This window comes from Dipteris shenzhenensis, chromosome 22 (assembly GCF_047967505.1).
Source record: "Dipteris shenzhenensis isolate YYH24624 ecotype China chromosome 22, Dip_SZ_1.0, whole genome shotgun sequence".
Taxonomy (NCBI): domain Eukaryota; kingdom Viridiplantae; phylum Streptophyta; class Polypodiopsida; order Gleicheniales; family Dipteridaceae; genus Dipteris; species Dipteris shenzhenensis.
Genome location: NC_141617.1, coordinates 44,899,139 through 44,919,651, shown reverse-complemented (window position 1 = coordinate 44,919,651; position 20,513 = coordinate 44,899,139). Strand labels below are relative to the sequence as shown.

General features: G+C 44.0%; 1 protein-coding gene across 1 annotated transcript in view; it reads right to left on the bottom strand.

Annotated features, from left to right (window-relative positions):
• The window catches only part of LOC147888158 (uncharacterized), a 40,839-nt gene extending 20,716 nt beyond the window's left edge, over positions 1-20,123 (bottom strand). The window contains exons 1-2 of the mRNA XM_087393601.1: positions 19,948-20,123; positions 5,710-5,824 (exon numbers count right to left, since the gene is read on the bottom strand). Coding sequence (XP_087249727.1) covers positions 5,710-5,824; positions 19,948-20,015 — 183 coding nt within the window. The 5' untranslated portion in view covers positions 20,016-20,123. The remainder of the gene's footprint in view (positions 1-5,709; positions 5,825-19,947) is intronic.
• Positions 20,124-20,513: the final 390 nt, after the last annotated feature.

The window sequence follows — 20,513 nt, the reverse complement described above, 5'->3', positions numbered from 1 at the left end:
TAATAGAAGTAATAAAAGTGCATTCATGAAGCTACGGAGGTTTTTAAGAAATATATCATTCTTGATCTATTTTCCCTTAGTGAGTTTATAGAAATCTTAGTAATAAAGGTCTATATACCTTTGTAAGACTAGAATAAGTCCAATCATACAAATTTAGAATTTATTGTTGTTCTAAAGATCAAAAATCTACAAAGAAAATAAAAGAGAAAATGAAAGAGAAGAAAAAAGAGGTAAACAAAAACTTTTTAAAGGTCAATCAGTTTGTAGAGGGTTGAGGATACCGCGACTACTTCTTGAGAGTATCAGAGGAGGGATTCATCGCCAGACCCCAATATCTTGAGGACGGAGAAGTCTCCCATGCACTGAGGGTTGCCAAATGGTCAAATGCAGGTTTCATCCCATCAACTGAGGATTGAGTTCAGCGAGAGCTGCAGGTATACCCAAAGAGCAGCGAGTCTGCATGCTATGTACGCTGGGGGCAATCGAGACAGAGGAGCATTTTCCTTGCGTTTGCCCAGCCTAATATCACTGTCTCTACCTAGAGGGGAGTGGCTTTGGTCCTCTATCACGACTGATCCATTTTCATGACACAGGGAGACACTACTGCGACAAATCAGAGAGCAACAGGGGATAGCGAGACCGCAGGACATAGAGGTTGACAGGGCACAGCGATGCATCACTGACTTCTATACATTTGAGTTAGCCCCATGACACAGTGGAGTTGAGGAGGAGAAGCTAGCCGACATGAGAGCAGCCTTGATTAGCAACCGACACAATACCATCGTGAGAAGGACACAGAGACTTCACGCGAGACAGAGTACCCAAAGTACATTCTATTTAGGTCCGACCTATCACAGCACTCCTCAAAGATGACCGATAGAGACGAGGGGTCACTTTGAACATAGCCTAGAGAGTTCAGAGATCAAGGAGACCGCGTCCCCCACCACCACAGCGTGAGACAGCCCAACAAACGCAAATACGGGATATCTTCACAGCTCATCAAAGAGCCATCACTATACTGGCCTTCGGTTTCTGAGTCCTAGCTTCGAGACGGACTTGTCTCAGTTTGTATTTGGATAGATTGATTATGATTATGATTGTGATTATGATTTTGCTAGCATAGATTAGTACTCGGCAAGGGCCCTAGCGCGCCCTTTGCATCAGCCCATTGAGGCTTGTATGAGTTCGCTTTTCTGTGCTCTTTGTCCCATAGGCCTACGAGGCCTCCCGCGGATGTTAATACCTCCACCTCTCTCTCTCTCAGTTCGCTTTTCTGTGTTTTTTGTCCACTAGGCCCACGAGGCCTCCCGGACGTTAATCCCCCTCCCTCCCTCCGTCCCTCCCTCCCTCTCTCTCTCTCTCTCTCTCTCTCTCTCTCTCCACGGGGGAGGGGGGACGATGACACGCACAATCGAGGTCCAATCCATCTCAGCTCTTCTTAAGGGAGACCGCCAGAGACAAGACATCACTCTTGACATAGCCCCACGGATACAAGAGTCGAGGAGACCACATCCTCCCCCACAATGAGAGATAGCTCGACAGACACGCCTGACCTGACTGCCTATGTCGTGCTAAGCATTTATTGCAGAGGACTAACCATAGGAAATTCTCAAATGGGAAACCAAGGCTAGCCAGAAGGCTCTTTTGGATAAAGGTTGCTCTTCTAAAGAGTTCTTCAAAAATTTACACTATAAAAGGCAGGCTCTAAATATATGTCGGGGTTTTGACATCTGGACTTCCTCAGAAGCACATCTTGGTCAAGCGTGTGTCAATCATTTTGCGTGAAAATTTGGAAATCTGGAATTCTCTTCGCAAGAAGTTCTATTTTGCAAGACGGAAGTTATTGCAGCATGTAATCATTTGCTGATTGGAGGCCTATTACACTCAGGCCAGTTATTGGTGGTTGATAGAATAAAAGGTTTCATGTATGATGATCTACATCTTACCCAATATGGCTTTATCCCTCGCAGACACATCACTAATAATATTGCAAATCCCTATGTTGGGATAGAATATGCAAAGCATACTCAACAGGATGTACTCTTGCTGCAAGTGGACATCGCAAAGCTTTTGACACTGTGACAGTCGGATTTCATCTCCTAGACCATGCAATCCTTACTATTTGGGCATCGAATGCAACATGTTATTTATACATTGATAGTAAAGCAGCGTGCATTTTATCTGTCGATATTTCATTCGGTGAGACAGGGATGCCCTCTTAGCGCTTTGCTTTATGCAATAGCTACTCATCCGATGCTTTGCTGTATTGATCTTGTGGCCACTGATGTCTTGCATGGTCTCGAGATACAATGAAGAAAGCCCATGATTGCACAAGCTTAAGCTAATACCAATGAACACAAAAACTGATCTTTCACAACTCATGAGTGCTTTATCCTTGTATGGAATAGCTGCTAGCTTGCACGTAAACTATCAAAAGTCTAAGCTTCTACCTTTACATGCTAAGGATTGGCATAGCTCTCTATGGCTAGGGGAAATTATCTTGCCCAACCCAGCTTGTCTATCATCTTGGCTATCCTTTGGAATGGACCATCACTCGCCGTCAAAAAATAGATTGGGTATTTGCAAAGCTCACGAAGAAACTAGAATGTTGGAAGTTAGCCACTTGGCCTCTTCATGTTTGACTCCGAATTGTAGTATCAATTTTGGTGGTCTAGATTTAGTTTTTCTTGCCTTTGATGATGTTTGAAAAAAAAGACATTTCTTCTTTCATGTCAACTCTTATGGAGACTTTCTAGTGCTCCAAGCATGGCCGTAAGAGTATTAGATTACTCTCTGTGGAGCATCTTTGTTCCCGAATGATGCAAGGTGGCTTAAACATATTAAATATCCACATCCATATTTTGGCTCATAAAGGAAAGATGATGCTGCAATTTCCAGGGTGATCAGCCTTGGACTTCCATGATGTGTCATCTACTTTCGCAATTGGCTACTGCTTCTTTTGGGTCATGGTTACAATGAAACGCGTTTTTTTTAAAAAAAAGTTGCCAGACATTTGGAAATAAAAAACATTTCCAAACGTCTGGCAACTCACTCCATGGGACTTCATTTGGGCTATACTAATGGCACAGTTAAAGACTGTCCTTTTGTTTCCAAAATGTTATTGGCCAAGAAGGAGATTCTTTCTCATCTCAAATGGCATGGTCGTGACTCTCTAGATGGGAATTCCTTGCGTCGAGAGCCTGCACTTGTCAAAGGCATTTGATCGACCCCTTGCTTTGGAAGAACCCAGGAGCTCATATTTTATTTCATTGAAAGGAATTACTCTAGGTGATGATGTACTTTGTGATGACGGTACTATATTGCCTTTTCCTTTGGTGGCCAGACAGTATGGATTGGGGATGCATTATCGACTCGTTTGGCACTATCTTTCTCAGACGCTTCATTGCTTTTGACCAATACCTAGGTTGGAGCTTATGTATCACCTTCTTGATTGGACCTTACATCGGCAAGGTTTTGCTACCCGCCTCTTACATCTAGCTGATATCGCAGTGGCTAGTTTATACAAGGCTTTATGCCTCCTCCTTGGATGTTGCATCATGCGAATCAGCTTGGGTCTTTAAATCGTAATGCCAAATGGTGGCGTAAAAGATCGCAGCAACTTAAGTCCTGCAACTTCCTCTCCGTCGACAAGTTTTTCCATGGCGAGTGATGCTAGGTATTATTATTCCTTTTGGCCAACTCTTGGCACATAGGCATATTACTCCTGCTCTATGTCACATATGTTTGGCTCCCAGGGAATCCTTGCTCCATTTTTTTGAAATTGCCTTGTCACCCGTAACTTCCTGCTATTTCTTAAGCAGCGCATCCCAAGCCCTCTTTCCCACTGCTTTCTTTGGCAAGCTTTTTTGGATCTTCGGCATTCGCCCACGGAGAGCGGTGTTTAATCTATCTTTGACTTGGGTTTGATATTGAGCACTCTAGAGTCTGTGGAATGACAGGAACCACTGAGTCTTTTGACAGCCTTCTCCTTCCATATTCTACTATTTCCGGATGTCACTCAGGCAATCCTTTTATGATTGCATGCCTGTTCATCAGATAGATTACGCTGCCTACTTGTTTTACAATGAAGTTTTCTGATCAATTACTCTATTTACTTGTCTTGCAATGAGATCTTTTGATATCATTTTTGAGGACTGCTTTTTGTAATATAAACATTAAACATACATGGATTTCACACCCCCCAAACAAAAATGTGTGTTTATTTACATGCGCACACAAATGTGTGTGTGTGCGCGTGCGCGTGCACGCGAGCACATATATAGATATATTACACACAAATTTTTTAGTGAAACCGTTGGTTTAAATTAATTGAATGTACAACCACTACCACCTATGGGGTGGCAGCTAAAAGCAGTGGGAAAACTAAAAGATGCAGAGAAATCTCACCTATATGATAGGCATCATATAGGGATATATGCAAAAATGCCTTAAAAATGCATATGTACCTAAGGAGACATGGGAGGGCATACAATTATTCCTATCATGCAAGAAGGCCCAATATGCAATAAACCTAACCCAAGAAAACAAAAGGCATTGTCAGCGAGAGGCGTGAAATATCCCAAATAGCCAGAAGTGCTTGAAAAACGAATGCTTGTGACAAGTTTTCCACATGTTTTACAAAGGTATCCCATAGCTTGTGACATGAAAGCATCCAATATATTATTGTCCCATGCTAAAAACACAAGTGGAGCTGTAAGTATGCCATGATGATTGGTTGCACAATGCACAAAAGCACATACAATGGCCAAGTAGAGAGCTTCAGTAATCCAGCTTGTCTTGTATGCATTGTATCAGCCAATAGGAAATCCCAAGTGCCATACCTGGCCACAATAGCTCATGCAAGTCTTTGGCAGTCAAGAGGAAAAAGCTTAGACTTTTGAAAATTAATATGTAACATAGCCACTAATCCATATAACTCCAAAGCATCCATAAAAGAACCTCTCATTCATAGCTGTCCCAAAGTGAGACAGCTACTACTCATAGGTAGAAGAAGCTGAACAGAAAACACACGATAGCAGCTCCAGTGAAGAACAGCTAGTACAAAAAATTTGAAAGAACACTTCTAGCTGGGCCACAGGAAGATCTCCCATGTAATGCACGTCCAGAAGAGAGCGATGCAGGGAGGAATGGAAGAAATAATAAATATCCACGGTGGAATGTCCATAGATCCGAGAGTAACATGCATGATATAAGGACCACAGTGCCCAATAACACCAACTGAAAAACTGCACACACAAACACACACACACACACACACACACACACACATATAACATAAAAAGTTGTTCACACTGTACCGCCATCTCAAAGAAAAGATATTCCTTGGCCCTTGCACATGTGAATGAGGGCATGTGCAGATATTCAATATGGCATGATCAATCAGAAAAATATTGAACCTAAACTAAGAGTCAATGGTGGCCGTCTGTACTTCCTAGTTGGCAAATGTCTACTTGAGGTTTGAGCTGCCCAAACAAACATGGATCTGCAACTTGCATGCATTCCAGCTAACGGTCTAACAGACATGCAGTTTGAAGCACTCTGGACTGAAGCTGTGCAGAGCTTCCATTGACAAATGTCAGCCATTTATGGACAATATACAGCTTTATCAACAAGATCCACCATCAGTAGACCACAAACCATGAAGGTTCGCATCAGAAAACTGTTCAACTCCACAGGCTTGTACATTACCTGAACTTCGGGCAGAGTAATTCCAAACGCTGTAGCTATATGATTCTTTAGTACAGCTATCTTTGGCTCCATTGCCTTGACCGCGCTCCCTCCATCATTACCAAAATCAGTGATCCTAGTGAGGCCACAGCATCAAAACAGAAGGTAGAGGAGATTGAAAAACAGAAACCGCAGTTGTTCTAAAAGACGGCATTTAAAATTGCAACAAAACAAGAGGGGAGAAAGCAGAATATGACGAACTGTAAAATAAAGAGATTCCCAGTCAACTCGGTACTTTAGCTTAAGAGAGAGGATACACCATACTATATACATACAGATGATGAACCTATGTACACTAGCAACAGACACATGAAATCTGCTATATCAAGGGTATCACGTTTCAGTCCTGAATGCCAACAAAACAATAAAATTCACAGACAGCCTGCCTGCATGCAAGCACACATACACACGAACAAAAGCACATACTCACATACATACAAACTAAGGGTTGCATCAAAAAACTCAATTGACTGAGGAAATCCACCCAATTGTAGAGACTTGTCAAGTTACATACAATCTGCCCAGATTGATACGACATCTTCTCATCTAATAAGCCCTTTGTTACCATCACGACCTCACTACCTGTACCACAATTACTTTCATTCTTACCATCACTATAAGATAGAAGAAATTTCTACAGTCCCAAGGCCACAGTTATCTCCTCGCCTCTTATACTTCAAAGACATAGATGCGCTAACTGTTGGAAATATTGTAATATTAAAGGCGTTGGCCAATCTATTAAGTAAGTCAGCAGGGTTAGGGGATTGAGTTTTAACTCACACTAGGGTTCACCTAAGAGTTTTAGGGATTTGTCGTGTTGACAGCCCTTTGTTATTTCAAGTTTCATTCTTGCAACTTCAATTCACATCTGATATCAAAGTGTAGCATAAGGGGACTAGCTGTGCGGAAACATAGATGAAATGTAGAAAGAGAACTCAAGCATGGGAGACACCAAAGATCTACCTTACTATAGTACAATGCTTTATTCATACTGTTGTACATGATTGCCAAATCGGCATACAAAACTGCACTGAGGCCACTCCCCTATCTAAAACATGTGGGAAATAGAGCTATGCTGCAGAGATAGGACAGAAGGATAGCTGAAAGGGCTGCTGGAGGCTGGGAGCTGGATCCCCAAACGAGGGGCCAGGCCCCCCTTTATATAGCTGGAAAAGCCCATTTTGGCCGACCCACCAAGCCTGAACTGGCCAACCAGCCAGTCGGATGGTTGGCTGGGCTGGTCAGGCTGTTTGCCCAGTCCTAGGGACCGACTAGGAGGGGGTTGAGGCTGCCTATAAAAGGCACCTCCCCCAACCCACTTTCTGTGCATTTTGCTGCCCAAATCTTGCCAAATCTGCTGTGATTTGCTGACCAGGCAGCCAGCTGTCACCGCCACCTGAGTTTGACCCTGGTGCATGTGACAAATCCCCTCTTCTGTGTTGAAATATGTGATTCTAGAGAAGGTAGAAGAGTGCAAGAGAGTGGTATTTAGGAGAAATCTATGATTGAATGAAAGGTGAGAAGAGTCTGGAAGATAAGACATGAGGTAGAGAGATAAGGATAAGGATGCAACCTAAGCTAATGATGTGTAAAGGTGGCCTTGAGGCTCTCTATATAAGAGGCCTATCATTGTATGGTTGAAAAAGAACTTGGAATAGACATTGGATTGAGTGTGCCCATCTTGAGCATCTCCCTTATGGATTTCCTTGTGTACTCTGATCCTCCGTGATCTCGTCTACCTATCTTGGTTTAGACTAGGCTTAGCAAGATCCTTTCTCATTTTTTTGACATGGTATCTGAGCATAGGTTGAGCTAAGCCTAGGTTGTTCTTTTTAGAGTGTTTGTTCATTTTATCATGCTTGCTGTGTAGAAGAAAAAATATTAGCACACTCATGATTATCTTAGGGGAATCATGAATGTCAGGTTATCCCCTTATGTTGAACAATGAAGTAGCCCGTGCAAGAGGCATGCTACAATCGAAGATTTGCTGCTACAAAGAAAAGATTGCTGTGCAAAGACATCAACTCCTGCTATGGAAAGAGAGGAGCTGTTGCTGCGCAGACTGCTGAAAGCAAAAGAGGAGTTGCTGAGATTCTGCTATCATGGTATGGTTGCTACAGTTTTAGGATGCTCAAGGAAGGTACTTGTAAAGAAGCATATACCTAGATGAATCCAGGAACATTCCCAAACTCATCCTCTAAAAACACAACATAGTGCAGTTTCAATCTCACGATAGTCACTCACAAGGTTGAAAACTATAAACTCCATCAGAAGCAGTCCGCTCAAGGAGAGAAAGGAGCAGGTAAAGAAAGAACTGCGTCAAGGAGATGTTGCAGCCAAGACGTCAATGGACGGCAGACCAAGGAAGCACATGCTAGTACAAGGAGAGTGCCTCAAGGAGCTCTCATATGCAACAAAAAAGAACCGGCAACTTGCTCATAAATAAGATTATTGGAGCTGCTTGTGAAGCTAGATGTAATGAAGGGGAAAAAGAGGCCAAGTTAGAGGCCCTTTAGAGGGGAAATGTGGAGGAACTATATAAGTCTCCATCCACCCCCTATTATGGACTTTTTAAATGTGACATCTAATCCTATCTAGTCTCCCTTCCTCCTTCCTGCCTATGCTCACTCACTCTCTCTCTCTCTCTCTTCCCTACTCCCTCTTTATCTCTCCCTCCCTACCTCATTTCCTCTCTCCTACCCTTCCTCTCCCTCTCCCCCTCTCTCTCATTTCCTCTCATTTCATGGGCAGAAGAGGCACAGAAAAGAGCCACCGGACAGGCAGGCTTTCGCAAGGAGCACAGGACAGCCGACCACCTTATTACCTTAAGGGTCCTCATGGATGAATGCAGACTGAGAGGACACACTCTATTTTGTTGTTTTGTGGATTTCAAGAAAGCATTTGACACAGTTCCAAGAGGAGGATTATGGAAGAGAATGCAAGAAATAGGAGTCCCTTTGGCCTTAAGGGTAGGCATCTCTCGCATCTATGAAAACGTATTATGCTGACTCAAACAAACACAAGGTATGTCTGATGTATTTGAGGTCAATATGGGAGTGAAGCAAGGCTGCCCTCTATCGCCTACCTTGTTCGGAATATGCATTGACCAACTGGAGGAACTCATCAATGAATTTGCAATAGAGAAAGGGTTTCAAGGACCGCAATTGGGGCTTTGGACAGTGCTATTGTTGTTATACGCAGATGATGTTGTTCTTTTTGCATACGATCCGGAATCTATGCACAAACTTTTACAAGTGCTTAAGACTTTTTGTAGGGAAAGCGGGCTGCAAGTAAATGTCGGAAAAACAAAGATGATGGCAGTCTGTACCAATCAGCCAGAACATCCCCCTAAGATCACCTTTGATGGACAGATCATTGAGTATGTCAGCACCTTCAAATACTTAGGGGTTGATATCCCGGCAGATCATAGATGGTAGCAATGTATACATAGAAGGATGGACACTGGTTGGGGGAAGTACTACCAGCTTGAGAATGATTGCAAGCACACCGACACTAGGAACTGGAAAATTCAAAATATATTGTTTGATGCATATGTAGTGCAGACAGTATTATATGGAGTGGAAGTATGGGGAGGCAGCATTTCAGCCTCTACATGGAATGATATTGAGAAAATGCAAAAAGCTTTCCTAAGGAGACACCTTGATGTCAAACCCACTACTCCATACTCAATACTTCTGTTGGAAACGGGAAGGGGACCGATTGAATTTCATGCATTGATCAGAGTTATGCAATACCTAATAGAGGTGCAGCAAATGCAACCTGATAGGCTGCCTCATAAAGCATGGAATGCCAGCACAAAGCTTCAAAAGAACTACAAAAGTAAGGTCATCTGCACAAAATGGGCAGCCGACATAAGAAAATGGTTCAGCAGATGGAAAGTGGAAGCATATTTGATCATGCCGCCTAAAAAGGTCAACATGCAAGAGTTTCAACTATCTTTACTGAGCACTTTGCGGAATCACTGGTTGACAAGTGAAAAGAGGGTAAAGCTGGAATATTACCAAGACAACATAAATCCCACATGTTGGTCTACATACATGTCCATAGAGACTCATGCTCAGTCTTATATTAGCACACCTATCCCTCTTCTATATCACAGAAACATCACCAGGTTCCGTACCAGATCTCATAGATTTGCCATTGAGCAGGAAGCTTGGATACACCAGCCTAGACATGCTAGAGTCTGTACCCTTTGTGACATGCAGACAGTTGAGACGGAGGCACATGTAGCTCTACAGTGCCCCCGATATGCACATATCAGTCTTTTTACCACTCGTCTTTTTACCTATCGTCAGGAACTCATAGACTCCTGACCCCTCTCCTTGAGGAGACTCTTTTTACATTGTATCGAGACAGGTCCCATGGGTCATTTTTGGCCCCCCGAGGACGCTAATAAATTCTACTTCTACTTCTACTTCTCTCTCCCTTCTGCTCCTCTATTCCCCCTTCTCCAAATCTGTCCCTACCCCCTTCTCTACACTAGAGAAAAAGATCGACAACATCAAGATGGAAAAGCACGAAAAGGAGTAGCAACAAAGGAATACGACGGCCTGTTTGTGGAGTGCATGTGCACAAACGAAGAGAGCTCAGCCATAACACGGCCGACATGGTGGCTGGAGATGCGGCATCAGCAAATGGGAGGCTGTTCATGATGAGAAGGAAAGAACCTTTGCAAGAAAAGAAATGAGACATGAGAAGACATCCCAAAAGAGATGGCAGCCCAAGAAGCAACGATGAGTTGCCCAAAAAAAAACAAAAATGGCAACAACCGGAACCCTACACGACCTGTACCTTAAAGAGAAAAAAATTGAAGCCAACGTGAAGAAGAGAAGCAAAGGCTACGACGCGGGCAACCACGACACAATAATGACAGCAAAATTGACGACTACGTCCTCGACGTTCATCTCTATGTTTCCTTAGTTGCTAAGGTTTGTTTAGGAAGATTACAACTCACCACATCCTAGTGTACCACATGCTAATGAGCCTGATAGAGCAGAAATTGTCATTGTAATTTAGCACTACCCCTCTGATGACATAGGTATTCGGTTATGACCGGCCTAGCATCAAGGGGAGTGTTGAAATATGTGATGCTAGAGAAGGTAGAAGAGTGCAAGAGAGTGGTATTAAGGATAAATCTAAGATTATGTGAGAAGAGCTTGGAAGATAAGACATGAGGGGGAGAGATAAGGATAAGGATGCCACATAAGCTAATGATGTGTAAAGGTGACCTTGAGGCTCTCTATATAAGAGGCCTATCATTGTATGATTGAAGAAGAACTTGGAATAGACATTGGAGTGAGTATGCCCACCTTGAGCCTCTCCCTCATGGATTTCCTTCTGTACTTTGATCCTTCGTGATCTCGTCTATCTACCTTGGTTTAGACTAGGCTTAGCAAGATCCTTTCTCCATTTTTTGACATTCTGAACTTGTTGCTAGGTGGATGCCTCACAATGCTTTGCCTTGCGACCCCAACTACTCCGCCGTGGCTTGTCACTTTGAGAACTGAGAATGGATGCCTGTAGCTCGTGCCTATATACCTAGATGAATCCAGAAACATTCCCAAACTCAACCTCTAAAAACACAACATAGTGCAATTTCAATCTCACGATAGTCACTCATAAGATTGAGAACCATAAACTCCATCACGCATAGCAAGGACTAGCTACTAAGACATCCCCACTGACATCATCAGCGCCCAACAATGGGTGTAGACCATAGTATAAAAATATGCTCTCACATACACATCTACACACCCACACATACTTGAGCATCCATTTATACAAAGTCTTCGTACTGAGTTTCTGTCGGCACCCCAGAGGTGAAAGGCAGACTCAACCATGACGAAGGCTAGCACTAAAGGAGAAGGATAATCAACAAGTAGTCCAAAAACTCTTCATTCAAGCTACAACTACTTGTGGAGTCTAAACGATTTCATTTTAGTCTCTCCCAAACGAGCATATAAATCTAGCTGATAGGGCAACGCACCATTTAAAATAGAAAGAATTATCGCAATACCAGCAGGCTGCAACTTGGACGAAAACTTCACAAGGTGAAATTTGCATGTTTGCTAATACGGCAAAAGCATATACCTAGATGAATCCAGGACCATTCCCAAACTCATCCTCTAAAAACACAACATAGTGCAATTTCAATCTCACGATAGTCACTCGTAAGATTGAAAACCATAAACTCCATCACACATAGCAGGGACTAGCTACTATGACATCCCCACTGACATCATCAACGCCCAACAATGGGTGTAGACCATAGTATAAAAATATGCTCTCTCACATACACATCTACACACCCACACACACTTGAGCATTCATTTATACAAAGTCTTCGTAATGAGTTTCTGTCAGCACTCCGAAGGTGAAAGGCAGACTCAGCCATGACGAAGGCTAGCACTAAAGGAGAAGGCTAATCACCAGGTAGTCCAAAACCTCTTCATTCAAGCTACAACTGCTTGTGAAATCTAAACGATTTCATTTTAGTCTCTCCCAAACGAGCATCTAAATCTAGCTGATACGGCAACGCACCATTTAAATAGAAAGAATTATCGCAATACCAACAGGCCAAAACTTGAACGAAAACTTCACAAGGTGAAATTTGCATGTCCGCTAATACGGCAAAAGCATATACCTAGATAAATCTAGGACCATTCCCAAACTCATCCTCTAAAAACACAACATAATGCAATTTCAATCTCACAATAGTCACTCGTAAGATTGAAAACCATAAACTCCATCACGCATAGCACTATGACATCCCCACTCACGTCATCAGCGTCCAACAGTGGGTGTAGACCATAGTATAAAAATATGCTCTCACACATACACATCCACACACCCACACATACTTGAGCAACCATTTATACAAAGTCTTCGTAATGAGTTTATGTCGGCACTCCCGAGGGGAAGGGCAGACTCAGCCATGACGAAGGCTAGCACTAAAGGAGAAGGCTAATCGAAAAGTAGTCCAAAAACTCTTCATTCAAGCTACAATTGCTTGTGAAGTCTAAACGATTTTATTTTAGTCTCTCCCAAATGAGCATCTAAATCTAGTTGATAGGGCAACGCACCATTTAAGATAGAAAGAATTATTGCAATACCAGCATTGGACAAAAATTTCACAAGGTGAAATTTGCATGCCTGCTAATACGACAAAAGCATATACCTAGATGAATCTAGGAACATTCCCAAACTCATCCTCTAAAAACACAACATAGTGCAGTTTCAATCTCACGATAGTCACTCATAAGATTGAAAACCATAAACTCCATCACACATAGCAGGGACTAGCTACTATGGCATCCCCACTGACGTCATCAGCGCCCAACAGTGGGTGTAGACCATAGTATAAAAATATGCTTTCACACATACACATCCACACATCCACACATACTTGAGCACCCATTTATACAAAGTCTTCGTACTCAGTTTCTGTCCCTAGACTAGGGCTAACAATAGGGTCACAGCACATGACAAATGTGTCAGACTATCTGTCACAATGGTCCCTAGTGTAGGAGTGCATGTGACATTCCCTCCTACTTAAATGTTGGATGATAATAGTTGTTGAGGGACTGAGTGAATCTGCCAAGCGAGCGTGATCTTGATCACCACCAACAGCTCCTCCCCAAAGAATTGGGGAGTAAAAGTCTAGCACCGGTACTGAACTAGCACCGCTCCAAGAGGTTGAGGAAAGAATGCTCTCCTATACTAACACGGCAACTCAATACAAACTCCTAAGAAACGGTACTATCGTGAAGATTGGACGCCGGATTGACGCTACTACTACACACTCTTGATCCTGGGGTGGTACGGCACTCTAATAGGTTTCTAGAAATATGAATTGCATGCTATCCTCGTGAGCTGGTGAGGACTAATTCGGCTGCTAATGTGGAGGCACTACACTTTGGAAGTCCAACGGCATGAAACTGGCTACCAATTGTTGGCATGCATTCTCCCCACTACGGATGATCCACCGACATAGAAATGATGGTGCTACTCTAGGAACCATTGGGGTGATGATAAAGCCCCTGAGGCTAGGGAAGCTATGCAATGAGAGCTGAGTTACATTCCATTGCTAAAAATGACACATGGGAATTAGTAGATCTCCCTCCCGGCAAGCATGCCATTGGAACCCCGTGGGTCTACAAATTAAAAAGGAAATCTGATGGTGGCATAGATCAATACAAAGCCCGTCTTGTTGCAAAAGGGTATGCCCAACAACAAGGCATTGACTTTGAGGAGACATTTGCTCCCACATCCAGGATTACTACCATTAGATGTGTCATTGCCATTGCAGCCCATCATCATTGGCAACTACACCAACTTGACATCAAGACTGCTTTTCTTCATGGGGATCTGCAGGAAGAAGTATATGTCACACAACCTCCTAGCTTTGAGGTTGTTAATTCTGAAAATAAGGTTTGCCGGCTTAGAAAAGCCCTTTATGGTTTGAAGCAAGCACCCAGGGCATGGTATGCCAAAATTCATGCACACTTACTATCCCTTGGTTTTCAGAATAGTCCCGCAGAACCCACTCTTTATGTCCGTGGGAGTGGATCTGATTTTTTAGTGCTGATTTTATACGTGGATGATATGCTCATCACGGGCCCAGATACTCAGCAAATTGCAGCTTTCAAGGCTAATTTGCAGCAGATTTTTGACATGTCAAACATGGGACAGCTCCATTATTATTTGGGCATTCAGTTTGCTCATGTTGAGGGGGGTATCATGATGTCTCAGTCCAAGTATATTGGACAGCTCCTTGATCGTTTTCAGTTTGAGGGTTGCAAGCCAATCTCTACTCCAGTAGACCCTGGCTTCAAATTCTCAGCTCATGATGGGAGCCCACCATGTGATATCACTCTTTATCAGCAGACTGTTGGATGCCTTATTTATTTATGTCACACCAGACCTGACTTACAATATGCACTATCTCAGCTCAGCAGATTCATGCACATGCCCAATTCACAGCATTGGCAAGCAGTGAAGAGAGTCTTCAGATATCTCAGAGGCACTCAGGATTTAGCCCTCTTCTATGATGATCAGGGTTCACTTACCATGCATGCTTACACGGATAGTGACTGGGTAGGATGTTCCAACACTAGAGTGTCACATACTTGCAATTGTTTTTTGCTTGGCAATTCATGTCTCTCTTGGCTCAGCAAGAAGCAACCAATAGTTGCCACATCTAGCTATGAGGCTGAGTACAGGGAAGCTTTCACTGCTACAGTAGAGTGTGTTTGGCTTCGACAGTTACTTACAGATCTTGGTATTCGCCAGACATCCTCCACTATTGTCTACACTGACAGCCAAAGTGCTTTGGCCATTGCGCGTAACCCAGTGTTTCATGCGCGTACCAAGCATATTGAAGTTCATTATCATTATGTTCGGGAGCGGTTGTCAACAAGAGACAGAGAGTTGTCCTATCTTCCCACAGAGGACAACATAGCAGATATGTTTACAAAGGCACTTCCTCATCCCAAGTTCAAAGTCTTTCGACAGGCTTTACACTTGGTTCCCTTAGTTACATGATCTGACATCCCTTGTACATTCATAGGTGACTATATCCTTTTGGATGAACATGTGCCACCATGACCAGAAAATACCAGGTATTCTGAGACGTTTCCAAAGAACTTCAGCCCGTCCCATGGAGGGGGGTTTGTAGGCCATCTCCTGGTGGTTCTAGTGATGCCCTATAGGCCATGGTATGTGCCTTGTAGGCATAAATATAGGCACTTGTAGTGTTAGTGCCTTTTAGGCCACATAGGACACTTAGTCCTATGTGACACCTAGGACACTTGGTCCTAGGTCTAGGTATAAGTACTTTGTACTCTTTCTTTTCTACTATCCTAGTTTGACGTGACAGCTAATCCATCGACTCTTTTGCAACCTACACTTTCTGTTTTCAAACGATCCTACACTTCAAGGGTGGAAGCTGACCGGAGCTGATGAAGAGACCTCATGGGTGAAGACCCATCAGTTGCATCTTGGATGGAAGCCCTGAGAGAAATAATTGTGGGGAATAGACAACTCCCTCAGGCAGTGGACCCAAGAGGCTCATCTATGGCACCTGCTATGGGTCTACGATGGAAGACGCATCACTCATAGCTGTGAAAACCATTTGCTCCCCTGCTAAAGTTGATCCAGCAGGCTAAGTTCCTGGGGTGAAGGCCCAAAGGAACTAACTGGACATGATAAAGCTATTGGATGGGTACACCCATCCGACGTAACTGCACAAACTAACAGATCCTCTCGGGAGGAAACTTCAAGAGAAGAAGCTGCTGAAGCTGGATGATCCCCATGGGTGGTAGACCCAAGAGTCTCATCATCTGGGCGTGCAGAATGAGCTGAGCTGGCCCCAAGGATGGAAGACCCTTGAGAGCATGTTGAGGAAATGGCTGCACTACCCGCATGGGTGGAAGACCCTAAGGCACTGCACATAGCTACTATGGAAACTGAATGGTCCCCTGGATCGGTAGACCCAATGGAAACCCTTGTCTGAGCTCCTACAAAATAGTCCACTGAACTATGCTCAGAGATGGAAGACTCCCGAGCAAATAAAGGGCGTCTTGCTGATGGGTACTGCGGATGTAGAGAGGAGCTATGAGTAAGCGATGAGAAACTGTAGGTGCTGTAAAAGCATTTGCTCTCGGTCTCACCTACGCCGAATCTCGTATGCTGCCAAGTCGGCACGTCTAGATCAATGCTCGGCCACCTCAAGCATTTTGTTCCAACAGAAGCCCAAAATGGTCCAATGTTGTTGCATCCTCTTTTGTATTCTTTTCCTGCTTGGACTGGTTAAACAAGAGCCTATTCTACTCAAGGAGATGACCATGTTCCCTGAACGTTTGCCTGAGAGCTGCTCCATAGGACTTCAACTGCTGCAACAATGACTGGCAGATGGGGCAAAAAAGTCCCCCATAACCTTGCCCCGCAAGGTGTTAACGCATATGAGTGAAGACGGGAGCCGACCCGATGCACGATGAAGGTTAGGAGGGAGAGGCAAATGGGGGATGGTACTACCACTAGTCCGAGGTAGGGACAAAATACAAAACTAGATAATATCCCAGACATGCTCCCTCCACTACTAACTGAGCCCCCATAACTAAGCTCTACCAAGACTCCTTCCAACCTAATTCACATCAGAAGGAACCATACTGCTCTGATTCAATGTAGCATGCGGGGACTAGCTGTGCAGGAACATAGATGAAATCAGACTTACGGGAAACGGGGAAACGGAAACGGAAACGTTTCGGGATTTTTGAGAGGAGGTGAAACGGGGAAACACATCATCAAGGGGGTTTACAAAAGGGGGTTTAGGGTAATGCATACACACATTTAGAGTGCTCTACCTTCAAAAAAAGTGCACAATAAGCTATAGCTCTACCTAGTACCATTAATATTGATTGTTGAACTTTGAAGATTCAAGTTTCATTGTTCAACCAATCACACAACGCAAATTTCAATTACGCAAGGTGGGGTAATTTATAAATCCTATAACAAGTTACAAAATGGAAAAATGATTCATGATTCATGATATTTAAGAAACGAATCATGATTTATAAATGGTAATTCAGCTTTCAAAGCCCAAATGTCATAGTAACAAAAAGAAAGCTGAAACCCAAAAAAGGCTACATCAGGGATGATATGATCAAATAATAAGCTCATCCTCATCCAGAGACTCAACCTCTGCCTCCTCCTCCTCATCATCATCATTCTCCTCTACTAACAGCGCATTTTGGGTCTGAAACGGTGTTTCAGATGCCGTTTCGGCGTTTCAGATCGCCGTTTCGGACCGCGTTTCGATGCCGTTTCGCATTTCGAGGAGTCTGGCACGAGGGAAACGCCGTTTCAGGCCCAAATTGCGCCATTTCGGCGTTTCCGCGTAACTATGTGTAATGAAGGTGGGAAAAAGAAGGATTTTAAGGGGGAAATAGATGGGAGAATAGTAGGGGAAATGTGGGAACTGTGGGGGACTATATAAGTCAACCCAAAAGGATTGTAAGGGACTTTTTGATGTGACATCTAATCCTATCTACTCTCCCTTCCTCCTTCCTGCCTACGCTCACTCACTCTCTCTCCCTCTTTCCTACTCCCTCTTCCCCCCTCTCTCTCCTCTCCCACTTCTGCTCCTCTATTCCCCTTTCTCCAAATCTGTCCCTACCCCCTTCTCTACATTGGTATTAGAGCCAGGTGTGATTGCTTTTGAGAGCAGGAAGTTTAATGCCAGAGAAATGAATTATCATGTTTATGATCAAGAGATGCTGGCAATCTTGCATGCTTTTGCAAAATGGCACCACTACCTGTACGGTAGCAAGATTAAGGTCAAAACGGATCACAGGACACTCAAGTACTTCTTAACGCAGCCTAATTTATCCATGAAGCAGAAGAGATGGCTGGCTGCAGTTCAGTCCTATGATTTTGACATTGAATATAGAAAGGGGAATAGAGGATGTGGTTGCTGATGCCTTGTCCACCAGGATGTGGTCATGCAAACTGTCTGCCATTTCCACGCTTCATCAGGAGTGGATACTTGGGATTCAGGAGGAATACATGCAAAATTCTGATGCAGCTCCTATTTTTGTGGAGTTATAGAGTCCGTCCAGCCAAGGACATGTTCGATTTCAGCTCCGCCACGGACTGTTATGGTGCAGGGACAGAATTTATCTTGTGCCAGACTCCAAGTACAGGTTGATGGTATTACAGGAAATGCACTCATCCCCTATGTCAGGGCATACGGGTATCACAAAAACATATGAAAAAGTCAAGGAGAGCTTTATTTGGGATGGTTTGTGGCGAGATGTGGTTAAGTTTGTCGGTAAATGTTTGCCCTGCCAACAAAATAAAGTGGACAGCCGGTTACCCGCAGGCCTTCTGCAACCGCTACCCATTCCTGAAGGCAAACGGATTCAGATTGCTATCAGGGCAAACAACAAGTGAAGATTGCCATTCAATCCTTGCAAGACAAAGCATTGACACCCGCATTGTCAGCCTCACATCCACCCAAGCTATGTTCACAATTGGACACAGGAGAGTTTGGCCTTGGAGCGTAACCACATTTAGGAGGTCACCATCTATGGGGGAGGCACGCCCTTGACACCATACACAAGTTCTTTTGGATTCATTGGTACCATGACACCATACGCTACTCAGCACAATCCACCCCGCCAATGCCGCTTGCCTTCACACCAATCCGCTACTCGACACAATCCACCCCGTCACTGCCGCTCCCCACTGGTTGCCGTCTCTAGGCCATATAGGCACGGCCATTACCATTCTAGCAAGATAGATCTACCTCCGGTTCTCATCTCGGCGCAAGCACGAGAAGCAAAGTACATAGGGATGTCCCTTATCTGGATGTCCAATAATGTTATGGAAATGGGTTCTGCCAATAGAACTAGAAGTTATGTTGGTGGGACAATCTGTATGCCTGCCTGGATTTGATCCTTAGCATACCCTTCATCATTCAAGCTATTTAAGATACAAGGAATTTATCGCAAAATCAGCAAGCCCAATCGTACAAGCAAATTATAATGTTGCGTTTATGCAGAGAAACTAAAGGTTGATTATGCAGTCTCAAACTACCAAAAAAAGCCAGATATTCAAAATGGATGCAAAAGCCTGTCTTATCTGGCAACATCATCACTTGCAGAAAGGTATTCAGGTATTTCCTACTATTCTGGAGCCGTCATATTTGAAATAAGCGCTGGTTGCAGCTTGCGCACTTATTGGTATGGAAGCGCACGTTCTGAAAATCACTAGCTTTTGATTGCCCGGCTTCAGTATAACGTCGTAGGCGACTGAATTTCCTTTAAGCCCAGCAGGAGGAAGGGAGACCCTCAACGACACCTTAAATTTGTTCCGGAGGTCAACGCCCCAAAACTCCCTGACAATCCCAAAATGGCTAATGTAACAAAGAAGCTCAGCGCCGGTCTTAACGCGTCATCGAACAATTATTAGGCCGATAAAACGGACGAGCAGAACAGATTATGGTCCTATTTGAGGGAATTATGGAGGCATGACGCGGCATTACGGTTTTTGACAAATTATTGCTGGAGTAGAACACGTAGGAAGCTCATAGAGCGAATGGATAAGCGAGAAGTTACCCGGATCTGAAAGAGTATGAACGAAGCAGAAGAGAAAGGGAGAGAGGAAGAGAGGGCTTACTTGTGCCAGGCAGCGAAGATGAAGATTGCAGAGAAGAGGACGCGACCTGCAAAGGAGGTGAAGCCCATGGCGAGAGGAAACAGGGGAGGAAGGAGAAACCCTAGCTCGCATGCTCAGATCGGAGCACCTCCACTCCAGCGTCTACCAGAGAGACACAAACAGAGGACTCAGGAACACAACTCCGCTCATTTTATACTTCTGTTTTTTTTCAAAGTCGTCTTTCCTTCTCTATTTTTCCTTGCCGTCCGATCTCCCTCCCCATCTCACGGCTCTCTGTACGCCACCTTGCCCCCTTTCCACGTAACGCCACCTTGCCCCCCCCTTCCACGTCCCATTCCATCTTTTTTTTCAACCCCCACCTCGTCCTACCCACCCTAGACCGGTGAGCACAGGGTCCCCAACTGTGGTCAACTCACGCCACATCCTCCAAGATTTGAACCCGTGACATGGGCATTTAAAGCCCCATGCCCAAACCACTAGGCCAAAGCCTTCGAGGCATTGGATCATAATTGGATGCCGCCAAAAGACTAGACTCAAAACACCAGAAAAAAAAAAGGTTGTAATAT